Consider the following 27869-nt stretch of genomic DNA (forward strand, 5'->3'; position numbering starts at 1 on the left):
GAAAGAGAATAGTGGTCCTGCCCCAACTCACCAAGCCAATCAGGATGTTTCAAAGAATGACCCCCCACCCCCACCCCCAGACTTCTGACTCCCTGTGTCTGCTGACTTTGGAAAATAGCAGCAACTGGCAAAGCTTATTTTTAATACCTTTCTGTAACATTCCAAGGGTAGAAATAACAATCGACCTCCTCCTTGACATAACTCCCCTTCTCCAAGAGAACTCTGTTTTATGGTTTGAAAAATGGGCTGAGAACTTTCCTTAGAAGGCATCCTCAGCCCAAATGTAGGCAACCAAGTTCTTTGAATGGTGGTAAGGGCCTGGCACAGTGAAGCACCTCTGTTACCTGGCACCTGGGGAAAAACTAGTGACCAAAGCAGCGTTTGAAAGTGCAGATGTGTGGCTTATGAAGCAGCCCTATTGCAAAGCAGAAAAATGTCTCTGGAATTTTGGGAAAACTCCAGTGTTCTTCAAGTCAATGAGAAGTTGTTCTGTAGAGGATGCTGGTTGTCTTCTCTATATCTTTTCCCAGGACACAGCAAAGAAATTGGGCTGCCCTTGCAGTAAAAGCAATTTCTATCAGGCAGAAAGAGACCCTCCGTGAGGCTCTCAGAAACTTCTTGTGAATAATGTTAGACTATTTAGGTTTTAGCAGGTTAACCTTTGGAGATCTCTTCTAACCCAAGCATTCCTTGGAGATTAATGTAGGTTCAGTTCCAGATCACCTCAATAAAGTGAAAATTGAAATAAAGTCATATGAATTTTTTGGTTCCTAATGCATGTAAAAATTATATTCTACTGTAGTTAGGCTATACTGTATATAAGTAACTATGTAGTTACACTATACTATGGCCTATTAAGCACATGATAGTGTTATGTAAAAAAAATGTACATATCTTAATTCAAAATCCCTTTTTGCTAAAAAATGCCAACCACCACCTGAGCCTTCAGTGAATCATAATCTTTTTGCTGGTGGAGAGTCTTGCTTCAGTGTTGGTGGCTGCTGATTGATCAGGATGGTGGTTGCTGAAGGCTGGGGTGGTTGTGCTAATTTCCTAAAATAAGACAACAATGGAATTTGTCTCATCACTTTACTCTTCCTTCCATTTAAACACTTAGAAGCCACTCTAGGGTTATTAACTGGTCTAATTTCAGTACTGTTGTATCTCATGGAATAGAAAGTCCTGAAGAGAGGGAGAGAGACTAGCATAGCTGAATGGATGGAACAATCAGAATACAGGCAACATAAAATTATTTATTTATTCATTCATTCATTTGTTTGTTCATTCATTCATTCATTCATTCATTTAAAACCCTTACCTTCTGTCTAGAATCAATATTATGTATTGGTTCCAAGGCAGAAGAGTGATAATGGCTAGGCAATGGGGTTAAGTGAGTTGTCCAGGATCACACAGATACAAAGTGTCTGATGCCAGATTTGAACCCAGGACCTCCCCTCTCTTGGCCTGACTCTCAATCCATTGAACTACCCAGCTGCCCCCCATACAACATTTATTGATTAAGTTTGTCATCTTTTATGGGCATGGTTTGTGGAGTCCCAAAATAAGTACAATAACAATATAAAAAATCAATGATAACAGACCACCATAACAGATAAAGTAATAATGAAAAAGATTGAAATATTTTGAGAATTTCCAAAAGGTGACACAGAGACACAATGTGAACACATTATTGGAAAAATGGTGTAGATTGACTTGCTACAAACCTTCAATTTGTAAAAAAAAAAATACAGTATCTGAGGGGCAGCTAGATGGTTCAATGGATAGTCAGGCCTGTAGATGAGAGGTCCTGGGTTCAAATGTGACCTTAGACACTTCCTAGCTATTTGACAATTGGCAAATCACTTAATCCCAACTGCCTAGCCCTTGCCCTTTTGTCTTTGAGTTGTGATTTGGATAGAAGATAAGATTTATATATATATATATATATATATATATAAAATGCAATATCTGCAAAACAATAAAATGGGCTCAATAAAATGGAGTATGCCTGTATTTGATGGTGCCCTGGAGTGAAGTAGGAATGCATATTGGCCATATTGTCTCTGAGTTGGAAATCAGTCAGCCAGTTGCTTAACAGGCATTTATTAAGCACTAACTATGTACCAGGCACTGTGCTTACCAATGCGAAATACAAATAAAAGCAGCAAGGCAGTCATTCTCTGCCCTTGAGAAGCTTACATGGTAAAAGGGAAGTGAAAGATGTGTATGTGTGGGTGGAATCAGGAAAAAAAGGGAACCAGTATCCAGGGATGGCAGTGAAAGTCCTATAGAGATGAGTCAGCTGTTGTGTGTCCTTCCTTCCTTCCTTCCTCCCTCCCTCGCTCCATTTGTTTATCTATTTATTTGCCCGTTCATTCATTTATTTGTCTGTTTATTTATTTGTTCATTTATTTATTTAAAAACCCTTCCCTTCCCTTTTGGAATCAATACTATGTATTGGTTCTAAGGCAGAAGAGTGGTAAGGGCTAGACAATGGGGGTCAAGCGACTTGCCCAGGGTCACACAGCTAGGAAGTGTCCGATGCCAGATTTGAACCTAGGACCTCCCATCTCCAGGCCTGGCTCTCAATCCACTGAACTACCCAGCTGCCCCCGCATTCTTCCTTTACACTAATGATATCATGGGGTCAGGTCATGACTTCCCCATGAGTTGAACTTCAGTGAGGCAGAGCTGGACAGAGTCATCAGGCTCACTCTTCCCTCCAGAGTTATTGTAGTCTTGTGGCAGGACAAGAGTCAGGATGACTGAGGATGGCGATGGATGCTCCACAGCACCGGTTTCAGCTGTCTTCTTGGCTGCTGGAACGAACTGTTCTCCACAGTCCGCTCTGCTGAGGGAAGTCTTCACAGACGTGGGGTACACGGTCCCCTTTCTCCACCACAGGCTCCAGATCTTTTGGTTACCCTCCGTCTGGTTTGGCCCGTCTGGCTAGATGATTTTACCTGACTGTGGTTACTGAGCGTACCACAGTTTTGGGAAACTACAGGTGAGAGAATTGGATCGCCGGTAGACACCCAAGGTGGTTGCACAGCCCTGGAAAGGGAGCCCTCACACCAGAGGTGCTGGTCATCCACCCCCTGAGCAGATGAGTCTACTAATGAAGGATAAAGACAGAAATCACCTAGTCTAAACTATAATTCAGTAAGTAACTGTAAAAATTAAATTTAGTCTCTAGTAATAGAAATATTATATTTTAAGAGGTTTATTAAAGATTATTAGAAATCAAGGAATAAAGAAAATACAAAATAGAAAAACCACGTGCCTAGGGCTGATTAGCCCATTCAAAACCCCCATGCTTAGCTTACCCACTACATCTTTGCAATGGAAGAGCCTGAGGTATGATTTACCACCAGTTAAAATACTAATTGTGATCTCGCCCAGGTGGGGACTCAGGTGAGATTATAGGGAATTCTGGGAAGTACCAAGGACTTCTGGGCATTGAAGTCTAGAGTTCAAAATCTCCATTTTACAGATCCCCTATATGAAATCCCTGACAGGTCAGTGGATTGGCCTTACTACTTACTACTTGTATGGTGGGGTAAATTCCTTTACTCTTTAGGACTCAGTTTTCTTGTCTGTAAAATGAGTGAGTTGGACTAAATAAAGTTCTTTCCAACTCTACATTCTATGATCATTTTCCAGACATTTCTATACCATGCTGACAGCCCTGTTTGCCATCTTTATCTCCCTCCCCCCTGATTCTGGACTCTCCCCCAGGAGAATAGGTTTTGAGAGGTGCCTGATCTTGCCAATAACCGGATCACCATGATGTTCCAGGTCATTTTTATATGATGTGCTGCCTGCCCTACATGCCTTCTTTCATTTGATGGCTCATTGGCTAGTGAGGGTGTTGAGGGACCATATGTTGGGAGACAGAATATTCCTGGTATCTCTTACCTGATCTTGAAGCCAGAGGAATCCAGGTGAGGAAACTGCCAAAAAAGGGAAAAGAATGGGGTGGGGAGGGTAGTCTAAATTGGTTGAAGAGGAAGAAAAAAGAATTATTTGAAGAGCTTTGAGATAGGATTCATTCATTACTCTGTTCATTACAAGGACCAGCAGATCTGGGATCATGGATAGATTTCAGGAGGTCCTTGAACTTGTTTGGGAAAGAAAATATATCTTACTTTTCAATAACTTATCTTCCTCCCCAAACTGTATTCTAGCCAACCCATTCCCTTACATGACATTGCATTTCCTGACTCTACACCTTGAATGCTTCTTGGAATCTCTGTCTCCTTCCAAGGCTCAGCTCAAGTCCAACCTCAAATGTTTTCTAGCTGTGTGATCCTAGGCAAGTTACTCACCTGCTGTTGGATTCAGTTTTCTCCTTTATCAAATTTGGGTTAATGATAGAATCTATCTCCCAGGGTTATTGGGAGGCTAAAGGAGATAACATTTGTAAGGGACTCTGCAAACTTTCAAGGGTTGTATAAATGCTATTGTTATTGTTATTATTGTAATTATTATTCAGGATTGATTTTCCAAGTTGCCAGTGTTCTCTCTGACCTTGTGTAAGGCATTTTGTATTTACTTAACTATAACATATTGTATCTGGCTTTCTTCTCCCCTCCCTTCTCAGTAGAACATAAACTCCTTGGAGCCAGGGATTATAATTTTTTCCCTTAATATTTATAAACCTTCCATAGTGCCTAGAACATAGTAGGCACTTAAAATTAAAAAAATAATTTCCTTTTATATTTACATTTGTATTTCCTAGGAACTAATCTCCCCTAAGTTCTATTTCTAAGCCCTTTGGAGAAAAGGCAGACACAACTACATATCTTGTCCTGTTGGTTACCATTAGAGAAATCCTTTAAGGCTATTTAAGGAGGAATAAGGAATAACTGTGCAATTAAGCTGAGGTCAGATGGATTGTCACCTATGCCTGACCATGAAGTGGTTAGTAAAAACCTCTTTTGAGATGATGGATGGTATAATATAAACTATTTCTCTTATTTAGAGTTTCTATACTGTTCATAAGAATAGCAAAATTTGTTGGTTTAAGGGAGAATTAAAAATAATATTTTTGTTTTCCCTGTTGCATGCAAAAAGAATTTTAAAAATATTTATATTTTTTAAAGTTTTGAACTCCAAATTCTCTCTGTTCTTCCCTTCCTCGCTCCTACCCTGGGATGGCAAGCAATGTAATATAGCTTCTACATGTGTAATCATGTAAAACATTTTTCCATATTAGTCATTTTGTGGAAGAATTCTCAAATGGAAAAAACAAATAAAGAAAATGAAATATAGTGTGTTTCAGTATGCATTCAGACTCCAGTTCTGTCTCAGGGCAGATGGCATTTTTTGTCATGTATCTCTGGGATTGTCTAGGAACATTGTATTGCTGAAAATAGTGATGTCCTTCACAGTTGTTTATCAAGAAATATTGCTGTCATTGTGTACAATGTTTTTCTGGTTCTGCTTACTTCACTTTTTGTCAGTTCGTGTAAGTTCTTTCCAGATTTTTATGAAATCATCCTCTTTGTCATTTCTTGTCAGCACACTAGTATTCCATAACTATCTCATACCACAATTTGTTCAGCCACTTCCCCAGTTGATGGAAAACCCCATAATTTCCAATTCTTTGCTACTATAAAAAAGTTACAATAAATATCTGTATACAAATATGTCCCTTTCCCTTAAAAAAAAAATTTTTTTGATATACAGACCGAGTAATGGTATTGATAGATCAAAGGACATGCATACTTTTAGAGTCCTTTGAGCACAGTTTCAAATTGTTCTCCAGAATAGTTTGATCTGATTGCAACTCTACTGATAGTGTATTAGTGTCCCAATTTTCCCACATCCCCTCCAGCATTTATCATTTTCCTTTTCTGTCATATTTTAAGGGAGATTTAAGAGAGGTATCTAGGGAGGGTACAAAAGATTAGGGGAAAATCAGCAATCCTACAGTCTGTTCTCACTAATCCTGAAGTGACAACCTCATTTAGTGTTATTGCCCCTCTGTCTCAGCCTCCTGAAATTCAAGGTTCTCTCCTGAAAGCAAATGTGACTAACAGCCTACATACCTGCCATGCACTGATCTACTCCTTGTACTCCTTACTCTCTCCCTTTAGAGTCACATTGAGGGGAAGAAGGGCCCATGAGGGGGGCAAATAGGTTGCTTGTTGTAGAGAGAATTCCATGATGATTCAGCTGAGCCCAGCTTCTTGGTGTAGGTCATATTCTTCATTTGAGGCCAAAAATCTCAGAAAGGAGGCTGGAGCTCCTTGTGGCCTTCTCTACTCAGGTGACCAGGAACCCATGTTAACAACCTGAGATAATCTCCTTAGTCAATCAAGGAGAGTTTTGACTCTTAAGGAGAATTTTAAGACCTTTTAGTGAAAAGAACTAGCTAAATCTGCATGGAATAGGGCTTTAGGCAAGCTAGCCTAGTCTATGTGGCAGGGACCTGGGCAGCATTTCTTTTATTACACTGAAAAAGTGTATATTTAAGAACTGAATAATGTATTTATGTCCAACTGAACAAAGCTGGAAAAAATCATGAGATACTGTCCTGACTGAATCTACTATTTTGTTATATAATCTCAACTGGATTCTCTGGGCAGCAATGCACGTGTTTAATATCTCTTTAATTAACTCACTATTCCACTCACCACACTGGTTCTTCCAATTTTTTTCATCCTTCCTCAAACCTCTTATGGTTCTCCCTACCTCCCCCCTTTCAGTTCAGAAACTTACCTCATATTTTACTGAAAAAACTGATGCCATTTGTCAGGAATGTCTTCTCTTCCCCTTCTTATGCTTCCTTTACCTCTATTTACAAAATGAAATTACCCTTTTTGCCAAGGCAAACGCTGGTATATGTATAGGTGGTTCCATTCCACTCTGTCTTCTACAGCTGATTATTACCTTTATTATCCTCATTCTGTTTTTTATCTTCAGGGTCTCGCTTTCTCTTGGCTTTTTTCCTACTGACTACAAGTATACCGATGCCTTTTCCATTATCAAATAACTTTCACTTGATCCATTCATTCCTATCAGTTATCATCCCTCATCTCCCTTCCCTTTTGTAGCTAAACTCCTTGAGAAGGCTGTCTACAATAGGTGCTTCCACTTCCTTTCTTCTCAGACCCTTCTTCACTCCAGAGTCTGATTTTTGACCTCATCGTTTAACCAGAAATACTCTATCTAAAGTTTCCAGTGATCTCTTATTTACCAAATCTAATAGTCTTTTCTCAATCATCTTTCTTGACCTCTCTGAAATCTTTAACATTTTCAATGACCCTCCATAAGGAAAATCTCTCCTTTCCAGGTTTTTGGGATATCACTCTCTCCTGGTTTTCCTTCTATCTTTTCAAGCCATGCCAGCTAACCATAGATATCCCAGAGCTGTCTTGGGTCCTCTGCCTTATTCTCTTCTCTATTATTTAACGTGGCGATCTCATCAGATCCCCTGGATTCAATCATCATCCCTGTGGATGATTCTTGAATCTATTTATCCAGCTTTATCCTCTCTTCTGACCTCAGACATCTCCAACTGAATATCTCAGAGGCATCTTAAACTCAACATGTCCCAAACTGAACTCATTAGCTTTCCCCCCAATCCTCCCTTTTTTATAATTAAAAAAAAAATTACTGTTAAAGGCATCACCATCTTCCAATTTAACCTGTTTGCTTCTTTGGTTTCATCCTTGACTCCTTATTCTCTTTCAACCTCCATATCCAATCTGTTGCCAAGACCTGCTGATTCCATGGCTTCATTACATCTCTAGCACATAGCCCTTTCTCTGTTCTGTCATTGACATCACCCTGATACAGATCTTTATCACCTCAAGCATGGATTGTTGCAATAGCTCCCTCGTTGGTCTTCCTGCTTTAAATCTCTCCCCAGTCCAGTCCATCTTTTACTCTTCTGTCAGCTTCCTAAAACACCTCCTTATTAGGAGCAAATAGAAAGTCCTCTGTTTGGATTTTAGATTCATTTATAATTTTAATAATTATTAATAAATAATTATGATTATTTATTATATCTTATAATTATTTATCATATCATATATAATATAATATATGTATTATATAAATAAAGTAATACAATAATTAATCAACAAAATTAATGATTAATAATATAAATAAAATATAATTTATAATTATATATAATTCATATATAATATATAATAGAAAATATTCATGTTCTACCTTCCTGGCTTTTTTATAGATTTTTCTTCTCCATAAATGTACTCTATGATCTAGTGACATTGGTCTTGTTGTTCCTTAAACAAAACATTCCATCTCAAGACTCAAGGAGTTTTCACTGGCTGTCCCCCATGCCTACAGTTTTCTCCCTCTTCGTCTCTGCCTCCTGGTTTCCTTCAAATTCCAGCTAAAATGTTCTCTTCTACAGGAACCTTTTGTGATCCTCCTCAATTCTTGTGCCTTCTCTTGAAGCTCATGTGACCATGAGCTTCTTGAGAATAGGGTCTCTCTGTTACCTCACTTTGAATCCCCAGAGCTAAGCATAGTGCCTGGTACCTACTAGGCATTTAATAAATGCTTATTGATTGGCTGACTGATATGTTGACCTCACTTCTATGCTGGCTTTAAAAACTCAACTTGGGCCATGAATAATGTGACATATTTTGGTTGTAAATATTGGGAAGAATAGGTAATGACATATCTGGGGCTATAGTTGCCATATGTTGAGATCCCAAAGCAGCTACTAGAGTCAGCATGTGCTTTTTAGCTTTTGAAGCACTTAAATTCCTCAGTAATATAACTTAATAAAACAAAGACAGCACAGAGATGAGGCAATCTGGAGTACATGGTAGAGCATCTTTATTATATCCGATATGATAATCTAGTAAATAAAAATGGGGAGGTCAGTGACATAGAAAGTTCCCTTTTGGGGCTGTATCCACTTTCTGAAGAAGCAAGTCATTTCCAGAGTATGATTTTATGAAACATAGGAAATCCAAATAGATGGAGAAATTAGAGATTCTTTCAGAGTTCTGTAATCTTTGTTTTTTAAAAGGAAGTTAAGCTTAGGCTAGCTCATTCATGGAAATCAATCCCGACAGTGAACCCCCACTTTCACATTCTCTTTTACTCTATCCAGGGTACAAACACATGGCAGTGAAAATTAATGAACATATTATGTGGTTCCTCGGAATCTAGTATCCATTCTGTCCACATAGGTTTCTCAAAACCGATATATTGACCAAATGATTTGTTATCTCTAGAGAATGGCAGGAGGATGATTTTTAGAATATCTCAGCTCTCAGAATTTCTTAGTAGAAGTTATCTAGAAGAATTATGTAGAAGTGAGGCAAAAATATTGCTAGATAATTCATTTGCAAATTCCAAATGGACACACACAAACCAACAACCATTTCATTTTGACCATAAGGCAGTCTTACTTGAAGCTAACCTTTTAGGTTACAGCTAGTTAATTTAATTGTTCAGAACAAGGACTTAATAAGATTAAGGCTATCTGGACTATCTAGCTTTGCTATATTCATTTGATTCTGGTTTTTGTTTTGGTATGGGAAAAGTGTCTGAATTTATTTTGTACCTAGAAGAAAGAAAGGTATTCAGAATTTTTTCTGAGTTTAAAAAAAAAAAGGTTTGGCTTATATTCAAGCAAACAATGTTTAAAAATTGATTACCTAAAATTTCAAGGAGAGCTCCTTTCCCCCCTTTTCCTCTATATTTCTTCAATCATTGATTGACACATAGAATTAAGACTCTCTGATAGAACATTATCTATTTTACATTTTTTGTTGGTGAATAATTAGATTGTGCCAGTGTTTTGGGGGTCAAAATAATCAATTATTCATTTATATAGTGTCTTAATATATAGCTATTTAGAAATCTTTATCCTCAGAGTCTAGCATGGACTATGTCTGGCACTTTAGTGATTAATAAGTGCTTTTTGGATAGGATGGAATGGAATTGATATATCTACCTCTATTATGGGTTGGTTTGACCATGAATTATGGTCAGAATAGTTCTTGGAAATGTTCTGCTAATTTGTGGGTAAATGCCATTCCAGAGAAGGATATCCTAGAGAGCAGATACCTGGTCATTCTTTGGATACCTGGTCATTAGAGCTCTTAAGGATTCAGGACACTTATGCTTAGGAAAGGAGCAGACATTGCAGGTTATGGGGCAGATACCCAATTACCTGTCTGGGGAGTCTAAAGCAAAAGATATGTAAGCATCTTGGTATTCTGAGGCAATTAACTCTTCTCATCCTCCCAAGAACTCACTGAAAGAAGGGTATGATATTAATTAGGAAAGAGATTCAGAGAACAGACCCAGGGAGGCAAAGTTAGATAAACAGACCTAAGAGATAAACAGAGCCAGGCATAGAGATAGAGAGATATGAACACAAACATCTCCCTCTTTCCACCAAAAAAAAAATAATAATAAATAAATAAAAAGGAAAGAGATTGAGGAAAAAAAGAACTGGAAGAAAGCATGTCAGGTCCTGAGATGTTCCATTTTCTCTAGGAAGAAACAGAAAGAACGATAACACATGATGAGGGACAGAGAGAGACAGACAGATAGAAAGGTCCTGGCATTGGTTTTTTGAACCAGAACAAAATAGAGCTGTGGAGATTGGAGGAAGATAAATAACATTTTTTGATGGTGACTATATTTTTCCTGCCAGCCTACTACTATTTCTCTGAAAAAGCTATTTGGGTTGGGTATATAAAGCTTTATTTATCCCAAGATTTATAGAAATCCAGATCAGACTTTATCGTGATCAAATCAGGGTCCTTAAAGTTGCCCTTGAGATAACCAAATTCAAGGCCTCCAATTCCTGCTTATCTTGAGGTCAACCTTGAAGGAACTTCATCCCTCTAGAACATAGCAATGAACTTGGAGGTAAGCCGAAAGGATCTCTTTGCTGCTGAAATGGCTGTTTGCAGAGGCTTGTGAAGGAGATCCCTACTCAGAAAATTGACTGACTTATTCAGCACACAATTCTGGCTGAGTTATATGATTTTCTAGCCTGTAGTAAGTGAGAGGTGGCAGTTAGGGAGGATAGGATATAATAGGAAAAAAAAAGTTGAAAACTGAGAGCCTGACAGTATGGGAAAATAGAACAATTTAAAAGCCAGACACAAAATTAGGAAAGCATTGTAACTTGGGAACATTTAGTGTAGGGGCAAATATCCCTGCACTCCTCAGAGCCCCAGAAGGGATTATCACATTACAGAATACAGTACAATAATTGATGATCATAATGAGCTATCATGAACCATAGAGAAAAAAATTTAAGTTATTTTTAATATACTCTGTTTAAGAAGACAGGGAAATATTTAATACATTTTAGAAAAATTTCTACATAAAAAGGTTAAATATAAAAGACTTGACATGTGAAGGGGGATCTTTTAGTTATCTGGAAAATTCACCCGTATCTAGTTTCCTCCTTTCTAATGCTAGAAATGAGGGCATTACTGAATTTTGCTCTAGTTCACACTTAGGCTCAGATCTCAGAATTTGTGGTATTTGATCTGGTGTACATTTGGTGGCTTTTGTGGAAGAAAGTGAGAAATGCATTGATGTGTTTAATACAATGTTGTTTATAGTTCAAGCATCTCTGTTTCCTACCAATGCAAAATGGAAAAAAGAGATCTTTTAAATCTTGTTTCTTAATTATTTAGCACCAAACAAGAAGAATCAATCCCTCTTCCCAACACTTATTGAGCCTCCTCCTCCAGCTCTATGCTGAATCTAGGCTGGTTTCTCAGGACACTTGTGTGTGTCTTCCAAATGCCACTGGGCGTGAACCATTTTATCTTTGGTGGTACCTTAAAAACACTGGCCCAGAGAATCTTGACTTGATGCCAGTGTTTGTTGGAAATAGTCTGGGAGTAAAGAAAGACAGGGTTTTGTGGGTTGTTTCCCCCTCTGATTACTACCTCTCTTTCCAAGTAGAATGTGCTTCAATTGCCTGTTTCTACAAGGAAGTTAAAAGATAAGAGAATAAAGACCTTTTTTGGGGGGTTATAGTGTGACAAGCTAGGAAAAGCCCTGGGTTGCTGATTTTCCCCCTTCTCAGTGTTCCTGGTGTCTCTCATTGGGAACGCTTGGGTCTGGAGGACTTCATCAAGTCGTGTCTCAGAGCTTGGAAGAGGCTAAGGAGAGACTGAGCCCATACATCTTTCTGGAACCCTTGGGCCAAGGCTGTTCGATAAGCGGTATAGGCTAGGGTCAGTGCTGTCCGTTCAAAGTCTTCTCTCTTGAGGACGCCGACCCGCTCAGAGAGATGGGCACTCAGTCGACGAATGTCTGTGATGCTCTTGGGGATGATTTCGTTGCAGATGGTGTTGAAGTCAGAGGCCTTGCGCAAAGAAGAAAGTTCTTCATCTTTGATGGAGATCCTTAAGTCTTGGCTGATCTCAAGTTCAGCTAGAAGAAACTGGTATGAGAAACAAAAAAAATACAGGAATTATTTTTAGTCTGCTATGAATAAAAATATAGTTGAATTCATTATTAAGAGTTCATTTTTCTTATCACCATGCTTCTCTTTCTCTTTTATAAAATCCAATTTAATAAAATGAGGGATGCCCTTTGATTGGGGAATAGTTGAACAAATTGTGGTATATGTTGGTGATGGAATATTATTGTGCTGAAAGGAATAATAAAGTGGAGGAATTCCATGCGAACTGGAACAACCTCTAGGAATTGATGCAGAGTGAGAGGAGCAGAACCAGGAGAACATTGTACACAGAGATTGATACACTGTGGTACAATTGAATGTAATGGACTTCTCTACTAGCAGCAATGCAATGATCCAGGACAATTCTGAGGGACCTCTAAGAAAAAACACTATCCATATCCAGAGAAAGAACTGTGGGAATAGAAACACAGAAGAAAAACAACTGCTTGATCACATGGTTCGATGGCAATATAATTGGGGGTGTCAACTCTAAATGGTCACTGTAGTGCAATTATCAATAACATGGAAATAGGTCTTGATCAATGACACATGTAAAACCCAGTGGAAGTACGCATTGGCTATGGGGGAGGGGTGGAGGAGGGGAGGGAAAGAACATGAATCATGTAACCATGGAAAAATATTCTAAATTAATTAAATAAACTTTTTTAAAAATCCAATTTTTTGAACTGGAAAGGGAACTTTGAGCTCTAATCCAATCCCAGTATTTTACAGATGAGGAATCTGGGGGCAGAATGATGAGAAATGATTTGCTCAAGGTAATGCAGGGAGTTTGTGGTCCAGTCTCTTGGCTCCTGTTTTAGGGTTCTTTGCTCTATTGCTGATGGGTATATGGAACCCCTACCTAATAGCCTGACAGTAGCAGTAGCTGAAATTTATGTATTAATAGTATCTTATTATATATTTTCTGACATAATATATAATATATATTAATAGTACCTTAAGGTTCTACATGATCTCATTTGGTTGTTAAATAAATTACTGACAGTCTTAGCTGATTAATAAACAAAAATCTACTTAGCACCTACTGTAGAGCTCCATGCCAGGCTCTAGGGAGGAGGGGAAAGGTTACCCTGAAACATTATTTTCTTTATAACTTTGCTATGGTTTTCCTGGTGCTTTTCAGGTCTGATAGAAATTTTGGTGATAGGAAGTGACTTGTCCCAGGTCACTTACAATTGAAAGTCAGGATGAGAAACCTTGTTTTCTGGTTCCAAATTCAATGAATAGCTAATAATAGAATTTCTTTATAAATAGAATTTCTTTATAAATAGAATTTAATTGAAGCTTTCCCACATCTTGAAAAAAAAATCCTTATCTTCTATCTTAGAATCAACATTAAATATTGGTTCCAAGGCAGAATAATAGTAAGGGCTGGGCAATAGGGGTTAAGTGACTTGCCCAGAGTCACACAGCTAGGAAGTTTTAAATGTATTATTTCTTTTTAACTCTTACCTTCCATCTTAGAGTCAAAACTAAGTATTACTACCAAGGCAGGAAAGTTGTAAGGGCTAGGCAACTGGGATTAAGTGACTTGACCAGGATCATATAATGAAGAAGTGTGAACCCAGAACCTCCAGTTTCCAGTCTTGGCCCCCTATCTAGTAGGCTACCTAGATGCCCCTTTCTTATCTTTTTAAAAAGTGTCACTTCCCAATAAGTGTACTTCCTGATAAAGGACTTTCCTTATGACAAAGAAATACAGTTAAGTAAAATAAAAATAAATGTTGTCTGGACAGTGTCTACCTTATGTACCAGTTAACTGCCACCTTTCTTCTGAGAGGAAGACTTGTTTGTCTCTTCTTTGAGCATGAAGACTGATCATTTCATCCACCTGAATTTTAATGTTTTAATATTGTTTTTCTTCACTTTTTTTGTGGTCATTGTTTAAATTCATCTCCTGGTTCTCCTTCATTTTATGCATTAGGGAGAGTTTCTAGGGCTTAGATCATTGTTGTTGCCTCCCAAACCCACCTTGAAAGTGGGCAATGCCCTCTGATAGACTGGGTCCAGAGCTCACCTCATAGAGCAGTTCTACCTCCTCTAGAGAGTTCTGAAGTACTGGATTTATTGGGCTTGACGCCGATCTCTTTGACCGATGAGCTGAGGGGAAGAGCATAGCTGGAATGCAAATAAATACAAAAGGTTAGAGAGACAGGGATGGGGATGTGATGGATAGGAACCAGGAGATTTTGTCATTAGTCAATCTTGAGCCAATATTGACTAATGTCGATGGCTGAATACTGAGAGGAGGGGTGACAGATTCTTTTGGTAGTAAGTGCCTCGTCATTTGCAGGTTCTCCCTTATTCCACAGAGGGCACCAAGGTTGTGGGTCAAATGAGATGTTTGTAAAGCGCTTAGCATAGTAACTGGCACACATAGAGGTACAATCTAAATGCTATTGTTATTTTTAGACTTCTTTCCTTAAGGAGCTCTGCTAGGACACTAGAAACAAAGACAGAAGACTGGAATACATTTCACAACACCTAGTCTTGATGCCCCTTCAGGGTAACACCTCTCATGTCTTGGATGCCTTCGGACCCCAGCTGTCTGTCTATTTGGCCACTTCTTTTTTTCCTGGGGCCTCGTTTTCTAGCTCAGCATTTTATCTGGACTCACTTCCTACACAGATGGACTAGCAAGGAGCCAGTTTTTCCAGCTTCCATGATTTATTGACAATTTCTGGTGATTTTCTAGGTGGAGAAATAAGGAGCATGAGGTTTTTGGTCAAGGGCTGGCTTCCAACAAAAGGGAATTTGATGTCCAGGGCTGTCTAGGAGCTGATGCCAATGGGCAGACTGGTTGCTCAGAACATTAGTAGGATTCATAACTTCAGGCTATGGTGTTCCAGGACACTGACTTCCTGAGCAGTATTTGGCCTGAGGCTCTCTGGAGATCCAAATCCTTTTCTTTATTTAAGATTTTAGTGGTGCAACTGACAGGTAGGAATTTCCACATTTGCCTTTTCACAGAGTAATAAGAGTGGATGTGTAACCTTACGTAACAGCCAGAGCTGACGTTTGTACAGCACTTTCAAGTTTTTACATTTGTTACCTTATTTGACTGTTCTACTTTTATCTCTATTTTCCGAGAGCCTAGCACAGTGCCTGGAAGATCCTATTTTTTTTTTTCAAATTTGTCCAAAATCTACCTGAGAAAAATGAACAGGAGGTTTTTACTAATTAGGAGATATCTCCTGCACACATATATGACTGGCCAACGTTTTGGTCTTCTTATAGGTATTCTTTTATTCTTTTATTTATTCCTTCCTAACCTAGTAATGTGGGACCACTGAGCACCTACTTCTGTTACCTGCCTGTGTGATTCAGTCAATCAGCTGATTTACAGGGGATAGAAGGCAGTCACTCAATCTTCTCTATGACATCTTTATTTCCTTCCTTCCTTCCTTCCTTCCTTCCTTCCTTCCTTCCTTCCTTCCTTCCTTCCTTCCTTCCTTCCTTCCTTCCTTCCTTCCTTCCTTCCTTCCTTCCTTCCTTCCTTCCTTCCTTCCTTCCTTCCTTCCTTCCTTCCTTCCTTCCTTCCTTCCTTCCTTCCTTCCTTCCTTCCTTCCTTCCTTCCTTCCTCCCTCCCTCCCTCCCTCCCTCCCTCCCTCCCTCCCTCCCTCCCTCCCTCCCTCCCTCCCTCCCTCCCTTCCTTCCTTCCTTCCTTCCTTCCTTCCTTCCTTCCTTCCTTCCTTCCTTCCTTCCTTCCTTCCTTCCTTCCTTCCTTCTTTCATAAAACTAAGTAATAACATCAAAATTTGATGTCATCTGCAGTATTGGGGTCACAGAAAACCCAAGCTCTTTTTCTGAATAACCTGGAATCACAGAATTCTAGATCTGGGAAGGGTCTGGGAGATCAGAGTCTGATGCTCTAATTATAGTTGATAAACTAAAAATAATCATATTGTGTTTTTGGAACTTGTTCCAGAGTTACAAAGCAAGCCGGAATGTGCTGGAGTCAGTTCCAGGGACAGCTGATGGTCAAATATTTGGTGTAAGCATTTACATCTCAGAAATCAGCAAGGTCTACAAAACAGGACTTTACTTATTGTTGTATTAATTTTCTAGACTAAGTGATGGGAGGGCAGCTAGTTGACTCAGTGGATTGAGATCTCACCAGTCCTAGAGATAGGAGGTTCAAATCTGATCTTGGAAACTTCCTAACTGTGTGACTCTGGGCAAATCACTTAACCCCCATTGCCTAGCCCTTACCACTCTTCTGCCTTGGAACCAGTACATAGTATTGTTTCTAAGATGGAAGGTAAGGGGTTAAAAAAGGGTAAGGATTTAAAAAAAAACCTTCTCTGTATCTTCATCCCTTAGCATGCACCTGATACATACTTGTGGATGGATGGACGCCTTTAAATCTGTCAACTTTTGGCTTCTTTGCCATCATCTTGGTTTACAAGCTTTGGGGGGCAGGCCTTGGGGACTCACTCGTAGAACAACTTAAAGCTGTTTAAACTGGGTCTCTCTCAAGGCATTAAGTAAAGGTGTAGCAGGCCCTACTGTGCCTAGGAGCTTGTTCTCTCCTCTGTACTCCTTGGCTTCCTGTAGCCTTTGCCCAGAGTGTGCGCTCAGCACAGGGTGGTGACTAACTGGCTAGTAATTCACTGCTCTCTCATTTTCTTTGGCTGCGTTGGGCTTTTTGCTGTTGTGTTTCAGAAAAAGAAACAGTCCAGTTGCCTTTCTGGTGTTTAGCTTTGCTCCAAATGTCTGTCCACTTGCTGTTTTCTGTGACTTTTATTGTGAGGCAAACATCCCAATTGGAGGGAATGCCTTAGCAAGGCCACTTCACTGAACAGTGAAGGCAAGGAACAGGGAAGGTGTGGGGGGGCTAGACCAACTGTGTCCCTCTCCTTCCTCTCAAGGGTAAGTGGCTATACTTGGCAGAGGGCCCCCTAAGCCCCTTCTCTGGCCCTGGCATCAGGAAAGTGTCCCCCCATCCTGGCACCCTTTCTTCTGTGAAGATTGGATTTAGCTATCTCCTGAGTATAACAATGAAGATACTTAGCTCTTTCTTTATTGTGAAGATTAAATTGTAATCCCCTGATTGTAACAATGAAGGTACTTAGTTCTTCCTTTATTGGGAAGATTGAATTGTAATCCACAATCTATTTTTAGATTTTAATCCCCAAAAGGTGATAACTCAGTATTTTAAGTAGATCTGCCCATTTTAACTACAAAAAGGTGTTAAGTAACTACAAAAGGTGAACTAACCAAAAAAGGTGTTAAGTAACCCAAAAAGATATAATCTAACCAAAGAAGGTGTGAACTAAGGAGTGGGCAGTCCTGGAGAAAAGCATCTGCTGTGATTGGTAGATGTAAAATTTAGGGGAGGTGACACAAGAGAAAAGGATCTTTAAAAAGAGGATCAGAGGCCAAAAGGAGATTTCGATTCGAGATTCAAGTTGGATGGAGGATCTCTGACTTGGAGTGGGACTGGAGGATCAGCCTCGAGCTTGGATTCTATGGAAGTTCTTTGACTCAGAATTGGACTGGAGGAACTTGTGCAGGAGACCTCAGACTGCTTTTCCTTTTAGACAGTCACCATTGGTGAGTGAAAGGCTGACTTAGTGACCCTGTCTTTCTTGGAGTTCTAAACCTCCAAGAAAGGCCCATCATCTTGAGACTCTCTTCCCCTCTCTGGGGCTTAGAAATTCTAACTGGTATCAGTGGAAGCCAGAGCGCTCTCGCTCTCTGGCTCTCTCATTGTCTCGCACTCTCTCCTCTCTCTCCTCTGTCTCTCTCCTCTCTCTCCTCTCTCTTTCTTAATACCTTCCCTCTATTGTAAATAAATTACCATAAATTCCATTTACTTTAGTAATTCATTTTAGGATTTAGAAATTAAATCTCTGGTGACTACCTAATAAAATCATGTATATAAATATTCAGAGTCCAACCACAATTAAATTTAACACCTCATTTGGTTGTTATTCCTTCTGATGGGATGGAGGTCCACGAGCCTTTCCATACACTGCTTCTGCCTCCCCAGACACCTGCAGGTCTGGTCTCTAGGCCCTGCCATCCCCTGGATCTGTCATTTCAGCTCCCCTATAGGCTCTCTGGGCCTTGTTCTTTACCCACTGTGGAACTCTCAGGATTTCTGGATCTTTTCATCTTTCTGACAGCTATATTTTCTATTCTGTGTTGTCTCCCCCTTGTCAGAATTTACTCTTCTTGAGAGCTGGGTTCATCTGGATTTTTCTATTTTTTATATATAACTATTTTATTATGCTACATAAATAACCATATTATATTATATAAGGGAGGAGGTAAAAAGAAAGCAAGAAAGGCAGGGAGGAAGGAAAGAGAGAAATAAGAAAAGAAAAAGGAAAAAATGGTCATAGAGGACTCTATGGTTTTTTTTATGTTTACTTAATATTTATAAGGATAATAACAGCTAACCTTTCTTTCTTAAAAAACACACACACACACACACACACACACTTACCTTTTCTCTTAGAACTAATACTAAGTATCAGTTCCAAGGCAGAAGAGCAATAAAAGCTATGAATTTAAGATTAGGTGACTTGCCCAGGGTCACACTGCTAGGAAATATCTGAGGCTAGATTTGAACACCGACTCCAGGAATGGACAGCAAACATTTCTATAGAGACTTCAATGTTCCAGACACTGTATTAAGCACTTTTATTATTATTATTATTTCATTTGATTCTTACAATTGTGAAATTAGAATGTTACCCTAAAAACTATGATCCCCAATAAAACTATGATTCCTGGAACCCCACTCACTTCCTGTCATTATGTGCTGATATAGACAGGATATAAATTGGGTGGAATTTTGTGTCTAGCTCTCTTTTCCTTCCTGTCCACAGTTTTGGTGGAGTGAGGATTTTGAGCAGGTAGAAAATTTATTCATGTGGTTCTATTTTGTCAGATAATAATCTATATAGAAAAATACTAAAAGTATTCAACATTCATTTAATTCTTACACAGTAAACCTGGGAGGGAGATGCTATAATTATCCCCATTTTATAGATGGGGAAAATATGTTAGAGAGAGGTTAAGTGATCTGTCCAGGATTACACAACTAGAAAAGGTCTACTAAATCTGGATTTGAACTCAGATCTTCCTGACCCCAGGCCTGGTGCTTTACCCACTGCACCACCAAGTTGCCTGAATGATGCTGAGAGAAGATGATGATCCAGGCCTTAGAGAGCCAAGTTCTATCTATTATTTGTGTAGTGCTGCATTTTCAAAGGGCTTACACTTGAATTATTTGCCTGACTCATTTGCCCAGCATCCCCTGGAACACTAAGATTGTCTCTGAGGTGGGTCCCTTCCAGCTTCATTCTCCTGTGACTCTGAGTAAGCGCTGAGCCAATATGACCAACTCCACATCCCATGGTGAGTTTTTCTTTGGATTTTGCTAGGTATTTCTCATGTCTTTTCCTCTCTTCTCTGCCAGTTGAAATGCCACCCAAGATTCTGCAAAAAATGCCCCCTGCTCTGTGAAGCCTTCCCAGAAGTCCCAAGTCATGGCACCTTGAGCCTCTTGGAGTCTTTATTTGGACAATGATCGTTTTCCATCTGTTTCGTATTATATCATAATAAGGAAGGCAGTGTGTCACCATGGAAGGCATTCTGCATCTAGAGTCATGGGACCTGGATTTGAACCCTATCTCTGACATCTATTCTCTGTGTGATGTTGGACAAGTCCCTTTGCTTCTCTGGCCTCAGTTTCCTTATTTGTAAAATGAAGGAGTTAGACTAAGTGGCTACTCTTATCCATTCCAGCTCTAAAGTTGTGATGCTATGGATCTGAGTTTTCCTATCTCTAACCCCCTGGAATAGAATAGGTGCTCAATAAATGTTTGTTGAATTGGATTTTCCCATGATTATTATTCTTGCCATCATAACTACCACTAGGGCAAGGCAGCTATTTTTTTTTTTAGGTGCCTAAATTTAGAGGGCTTTGATAGCGTTTGTAGTCCTGCAGAAGAGACAATAGCTTAACCTCTAGATAGCAAGAAAAAATAGTTAAAATAGGGGGCAAGCTAGGTAGCCAGAGATAAGAGGTCCTGGGTTCAAATATGGCCCTAGACACTTCCTAGATGGGTGATCCTGGGCAAGACACTTGACCCCCATTGCCTAGCCCTTACCACTCCTGTCTTGGAACCAAAACACAGTATTGATTCTAAGACAGAAAGTAAAGGTTTGAAAAGAGTTAGTTAAAACAGAAAGTTACCAAATGACCCTCCTTTCAGGTCTCCCCAGAAATGGCCTACAATGACCTCTTCCCAGGGGGTTCTGTCATCATGCTTCTTGCCTCAAGCATAGCCCACGTTGTCAAACACAACACAATTGCTATTCAAAACTGCCTTATGTTACAAGGCATCCTGTGCCCACTTCTCAGGCTTTGCCTTCTCCTTTTCTCCTTCCCCTTTTCTTTCATGGGGAAAAGAAGGGCAGGGCTGTCTACCTGAATTTTCTTCTTTTAGTCCCTTTTTTCCACGTTGGTTTGGAATCCTGTATACGTCCCTTATAGCTGATCCAGAAGATCCCTATTTGAAAATAGTCCAAGAAACCTTTCCCTTGCTTTCTCTTGCTGTCCCCAAAAGCGAGACAGAGGGCTAGTGTCCCAAGCTGGCCCTGGCCGTCCGTTTGGGGCATCAGGACAGCTTCCAGGACTTGTGCTGCCGCCAGGAAATCGCAGCCCAGTTGTCTGCCACTTCCCTTAAACGGTGGAACCTTACACTGGGCTGAGAGTCCCATTTCTCCCCTAAAACAGATGGCTTTTCTTTCTTCTGTGGTTTGGCAAAGCCACGTGTGGCCTTTTTCAAGTGATTGCTGCTTCTCTATCTAAATGGTCACCCACTGAGATAGCTGTGGTGGCACTCCAGATCACTGGTCCCCAGGCTTGGTTCACACGAGGTCACTGAAGCTCTTCTTCCACGAGGGAGCATCATCTCCGTCTGTCCCTGCCATCCCTGAGCATTTTAAATGTATTACACAACTCTCCTTCTACCTCCTCCCCTTCCCTCAATGGAGAAAAGAAGTTCTGCTAGTCTTCCCCAAGAAGATTTTAAGCTCTTGTAGGTCAGTGCCATGTTTAATATTTCTTTAAATAAACAATAATAATTTCAGTTTTTAGCAATTCTTATTAATGACTAAAATTTGGTAGTTTTCACAGGGGAGCTTGATGGTGTTAATGGCTTGATTTTTTTTTCATTCCATTTCCAAAATTTATTTCCATGATTAACTTTTTGGGTGTGTTGGGGTGGGGAGGGGAAAGAAGTAAACAATCATAACGTTAGAAATGAGTATCAAAAAGGCACATTACTCCTCACTTTCAGATTAGGGAAGGTAAGAGACACACCTTTCCTCTTCCCTTTTAGGACATTCAAGTTAAAGTAGTTGTTGAGAGACAGCCCCCAGTTCCTGAGTTCAAATGTAGCCCCATACACTAGCTGTGTGACCCTGATCAAGTCATTTAACCTTGTTTGCCTCAGTTTCCTCATCTGTAAAACAAGCTGGAAAAGGCAATGGCAAACCAGTCCAGTGTCTTCGTCAAGAAAACCCCAAATGGGGTCAGGAAGAGTTGGACACGGCTGAACAACAATGAAATCTTTAAGTTAATGATGTTTTGTTTCTATGTCACAATCCTCCTCAAAATAGAAATCATTCCAATTTTCCCCTGAAGCCTTCCTTGGTGGTGCCATCCTGTGTTTGGCCCCCATGCCCTTTAGCAACTATTGTATAATAGAGAGCGTAGGTTTCTTGAAGGCAGGGGTTGTTTGGTTTTTTGTCTTTTTATCCTCAGTGTGTAGCACAGAGGAGGGACTTAACAAATGATCGGTGGTTGATAATTTTGTATTTTCTAGTTACCTCATCATGATCCCTGCCCGACAAAATTCTAAGCTGTTCATGAGCAGGAGCCGGGCAACGTGGTGGAGCAGAAAGAAGGCTGGTTTTGGAGGTTGTCAGAGAAGAGGTCCAGATCTGAAAGGGACCTCAGAGGCCCTCTAGACCAACTCCCTCATTTTAAAGATGAGGCAACAGGCAAAGTAACTTGCCTACCAGGCCAAGCCAACAAGGATCCCTTTAGTGCCTACTGGGTACCCGGCATTGTGCTAAGCACAGAACCAATTCTTGCCTTCAAGGAGTTCCCAGGCTGATGAGGGAGAGGATAGGAGAACAGCTTTATCCAAACAAGAGCTAGTTAGGACAACTTGGAGGAAATCTTAGAGCAAAGGCACTAACTAGCATTAAGGGGGAATGGGAAAGGCTCCTTGTGGAAGATGGGATTAGAGTTGAGACTCCAAAGAAGTGAGGGCATGGCGGAGGCACAGTGGATAGAGCTCCAGGTCTGCAGTAGGCAGTCCTGACTTCAAATCTGGCCTTAGACCTTTCCTAGTTGTGGGACTTTGGGCACGTCCCTTCACCCCAATTTCCTAGCCCTTTCTGCTCTTCCTTCTTAGAATGGATACTAAAATAGTTGAGAATTAAAAACAAAACAAAACACCAAAAAACTAATATATTAGGGGAAAAGAGTTGATGAAAATGCACAGAATGGGAAATAGAGTGTCTTTTGTGACATGAGGAGAAACATGAAAGGAAACAAGCATTTATTAAGTGCCTATTGTGTGCCAGGCACCGGGTGTGTCATTTAAATCTTCACAGTCCTAAGAGGTTCTCAGAAGTCTGGGAAGGCAATCAAGGGTCAGTTTATGAAAGACTTTTGGGACTAAATACAAGTTTTTATATTCCATTCTGGAAGGGAAGAGGAAGCCACTGGGGTTTACAGAGTAGAAGGTGACATGGCCAGACCTGCCCTGAGCAAGATTACTTTGATAGCCAAGTGGAGGGCAGACTGGCATAAGGAGAGACTTGGGGCAGGCAGACCAACCAGTAGGCCATTATAGTAGTCTGTGTGGGAGGTGATGAGGACTTGGGTCAAGGGAGTGACAGTGAGAGAGGAGAGAAGGAGGCATCATGGAGAACCTGAGGGTTTTTAAAAAATTGGCTTAAACATTTACTTTCTGTCTTACTTTCAATTCTAAGAAGAGCTGTAAGGGTTAGGCAATGAAAGTTAAGTCACACAGCTAGGAAGTGTCTAGGGCCATATTTGAATCTCCCAACTCCAAGCCTGGTGCTCTATCCACTGAGCCACCTAGTTTACCGCTAAAGAACCTGAGATTTAACTGGATTCTCTGATACCAACTCTAGTAAGTGTTCTTTCTACCTCTCCTTGTTGGAAGATGTAGGTTGGGGACCTGACTCTGGATAGGCCACTTGAGATCTCTAAGGATAAGAATATTTTTGCTATCTTTTACACAGTGTTGTTTTAAGATTGTGATGATAGAAACCATTCCTTAAGTTTGTCCTACCCCACATTGCATGAGTGTGTTGTGGGATGTAGGGGCACAGAGGTGAAGCTCTCTCTCTCCCTCTCCCTCTCCCTCTCCCTCTCCCTCTCCCTCTCCCTCTCCCTCTCCCTCTCCCTCTCCCTCTCCCTCTCCCTCTCCCTCTCTCTCTCTCTCTCTCTCTCTCTCTCTCTCTCTCTCTCTCTCTATATATATATATAATATATATATATATATACTCTCCTCTTCTCTCCTCTCCCTCGCCCTCGCCCTCGCCCTCGCCCTCTCCCTGTCCCTCTCCCTCTCCCTCTCCCTGTCCCTGTCCCTGTCCCTCTCCCTCTCCCTCTCCCTCTCCCTCTCCCTCTCCCCTCTCCCCTCTCCTCTCAAGGGCTTTGAGGCTTAAATGGTTTGGTGGGCTTAGGATTTTGGCTTGGGGGTATTTTTCTAGGTAGGTGAGATTTTCTGTCCCTTTCCTATATTTCCCTTTTTTCATATATTTCCATTTTGACTAAAATTACATTGTTAAAGAGCTACTAACAGACTCCTGACTTGAGAGTTAATTTTATAATGGCGACCACAATATTTTTATTAATATTACATTTAATAATTTTACTTTCATTTATTACATGATAAATGATTTGGAAAAGACTAGATAAAATTCTAGCTTTCTTCCTCTTCCTTCTCCTATATGGCCTCAATATCTAGTACAGAGCCATAACTAGGAAAAGCCAACCAAGACTTTGCCTGCAGAGCAGCCAGGAGGTACAGTGGATAGAGTGCCAGCTCTGAAGTCAGGAAGACTTATTTTCCTCACCCAGGCACTCACTAACTGGGTGACCCTGGGAAAGTCACTTTACCCTGTTTGCCTCAGTTTCCTCATCTATAAAATGAGCTGGAGAAGGAAATGGCAAACCACCCCAGTGTCTTTGCCAAGAAAACCTCAAAGAGGGTCAAGAAGAATTGGACATGACTGAGATGACTAAATAACAAGCTACATTTTGAGGGTGCTGATAGTTTGTGCAGTATGCATCTGATTAGAATCTTAGAAGAACCAATGGATCTTTGTATCTAACGAGCAAGAGTAAGTAGGTAAAATGGTAAGCGAGGACATGATGCACATTTCCTGTTGACTCCCAAGCCTGTCTACCTTCTCTCTGCCATGAAAAATTAGAGGTAGCTTCTCCTCAGTCCTGACCCGCTTCTCTGCCCCATTACCTCTAGGGCTTTTCCAAAGTGCCATATCTTTTGCCTGAGTCCAGATTTTGCTACTTGCCTTACTGCAAAAATGGCAGATTTTGATTTTGTCTTAATATAGTAAAAGATGTGACTGCAGACATTTGCTAGCTGCCTGACCCTGGGCAAATCACTGAACCCCAGTTATCTGGCCCTTACAGGTCTTTTGCCTTGGAACTGATATCTTGTATCTAATCCAAGACAGAAGGTGAAGGTTGTATTTATTTTTATTTAGACCCTTACCTTCCATCTTGGAGTCAATACTTTGTATTAGCAATGGGGGTTAAGTGACTTGCCCAGGGTCACACAGCTGGGAAGTGTCTGAGTCCAGATTTGAACCTAAGACCTCCCGTCTCTAGGCCTGACTCTCAATCCACTGAGCTACCCAGCTGCCCCCGATTGTAAGCTTTTTGAGGGCAGGAATTGTCTTTCTTTTTTCCATATGTGTACCCTCAGCACAGTGCCTGAAACACAGTTGGTCAGTGTTTATTGACTGACAACTAACTCCAGAATTGGAAACAAGACCAAGAGGTCAGGCTCACAGGACACTCACAAGGTGTTACCATCTCTGTTCTCCTCGTAGGTTCTCTGCTTAAGCTTTGGGTGTCACCATTAAAATGAGATGCTGTTGTGTGAATGCACAGATTGTGCAATTCGACTTTCTGTAGGCTCAGATCACTTAAAAATGAATAAAGGAATGAATAAGATGAAAAAGCATTCCTTAAACCTTTACTTTGTGCAAGTGCTGGGCTAATGAGCACTGCGGATACAAACACAAAAGCCTCACGGAACTTACATTCTAGTAAGTAGAGACAGGTGGCAGCTGGGTGGCTCAGTGGATTGAGAAACAGTTCTAGAGAGGAGGATTCTGCATCAGAAACTTCCCAGCTGTGTGACCCTGGACAAGTCACTTAACTCCAATGCCTAGCCCTTACCGCTCTTCTGCCCTAGAACAAATACATAGTATCGTCTCTATGGTGGAAGGACAGGGTTAAAAAAAAGTAGAAACTGTAGGGGTGTGGCCAAGGAAGGGTATTGATTTGATTACTGTTCCAGAAATGGAAAAGGGTATGTGTGTGTGTTTGGAGTGGAGGAAGAGAGTATAGAATACAGTTATGTGCCATATAATACAGTATCCATTTTCTTCAAAAATATCTTTTTCAAATTTGTAATATATCTGTATTATTATTTTTAAACTCTTACCTTCCATCTTAGAATCAAGACTGTGTATTGGTTCCAAAGCAGAAGAGTAGGAAAGGCTAGGCAGTGGGGGTCAAGTGACTTGCCCAGGGTCACACAGCTAGGAAGTGTCTGAGGCTAGATTTGAACCCAGGATCTCCCATCTCTAGAACCGACTCAATCTACTGAACTACCAATAGTACTTTAAAAAAATTAACTTTGATCTTCTCTTTTGACAATATTAAAGTGCAGGTTAAAATAATATAACTAGGGACAAATTAAATATTCTCATCCCTAAACTTCACTGTCACTAAGTTGTGCTTAGCTAAACCCTATTCTTACCCACAGGACTAAGCTGAGACTTATTCTCAGTTTTCATTCCTTTCTTCTCCTCATTCAGATGTATGTGTTCACCACGTGCTTAATACCAACCTTAACTCTGAGCACCAGCATCTCTCTCCTACCTGGAAGGCACTGCTTTTAATTTCTCCCAGAAAGACTGCAGTCTATGTACCTCAGGACAGAATCCCAACACTCCCCAGATGGATACTTTTTGAAAAATTTCCCTTGAACTTTCTCTATTTTATAACCTGGCTTTTGCCCATCATTTATGGCTTATTACTATAGGATCTTTCTTTTCTTTCTTTCTTTCTTTCTTTCTTTCTTTCTTTCTTTCTTTCTTTCTTTCTTTCTTTCTTTCTTTCTTTCTTTCTTTCTTTCTTTCTTTCTTTCTTTCTTTCTTTCTTTCTTTCTTTTCTTTCTTTCTTTCTTTCTTTCTTTCTTTCTTTCTTTCTTTCTTTCTTTCTTTCTTTCTTTCTTTCTTTCTTTCTTTCTTTCTTTCTTTCTTTCTTTCTTTCTCTCTCTCTCTTTCTCTCTTTCTCCCTTTCTCCCTTTCTCCCTTTCTCCCTTTCTCCCTTTCTCCCTTTCCCTTTCCCTTTCCCTTAACTTCTGTTTTAGAATCAATGCTATGTATCAGTTCCAATACAAAGAGCAAAAAGGTCTAGGCAATTGGGATTTAGTGACTTGCCCAGGATCACACAGTTAAGTGTCTGAAGCCATAGGAGGTCCCATCTCCTAGCTGCCCCTATTGCTATATATTTTCTGAAGAACAATCTTCCTCCATATTCTCCCCTCCTCTATTCCTAAACAATTGAGACATATCTAAACACAAACAGAACAATTAATCAAGTTAAGAGAATGGGGAAACTACTTTTCTATTTCTCAGCAAGTAGCAGTGGTACTAGACAAGCCCTCTAGCAACGACTCCAACTGCATAATATAGAATTCCATTTATAGCATTACACTCAATATGTTTTTCATGAATCAGACGAAGCAACTTTTTATGGAAATGAGAGTGGGAGTGGAAGGGAAACGCTCTCATTTCTACAAGAGTCTATTTCAGGTCCTGCTGATGTAATTTACTCTTTTGCTCCTGGGCCAAGTCTTTGGAAGCAGAGCCTTGTTCTGAGGAAGCTGGAAGCGGAGCCCAATACAGTGGGGTCCTGTGGGAGCACACATGTGGCCACTTGTGAAAGGAATGGATGCTCGCCAGCTTCCCTTGGCTGGAGCCCTCCAAGCAGCACATGTGGTTAACTGAATGAAGGTGCTACAGAGCAACAGCAGAATGAATGGAGGAATAAATGAGGGGGATAAAGCCTGGCCTGCCTGCA

At 40.3% G+C, this 27869-nt stretch overlaps 1 protein-coding gene across 1 annotated transcript in view; it reads right to left on the reverse strand.

Annotated features, from left to right (window-relative positions):
• Positions 1-8803: 8803 nt before the first annotated feature.
• The window catches only part of FAM180A (family with sequence similarity 180 member A), a 30726-nt gene continuing 11660 nt past the window's right edge, over positions 8804-27869 (reverse strand). The window contains exons 2-3 of the mRNA XM_007504382.2: positions 14475-14575; positions 8804-12415 (exon numbers count right to left, since the gene is read on the reverse strand). Coding sequence (XP_007504444.2) covers positions 12071-12415; positions 14475-14575 — 446 coding nt within the window. The 3' untranslated portion in view covers positions 8804-12070. The remainder of the gene's footprint in view (positions 12416-14474; positions 14576-27869) is intronic.

This window comes from Monodelphis domestica, chromosome 5, assembly GCF_027887165.1.
Source record: "Monodelphis domestica isolate mMonDom1 chromosome 5, mMonDom1.pri, whole genome shotgun sequence".
Taxonomy (NCBI): domain Eukaryota; kingdom Metazoa; phylum Chordata; class Mammalia; order Didelphimorphia; family Didelphidae; genus Monodelphis; species Monodelphis domestica.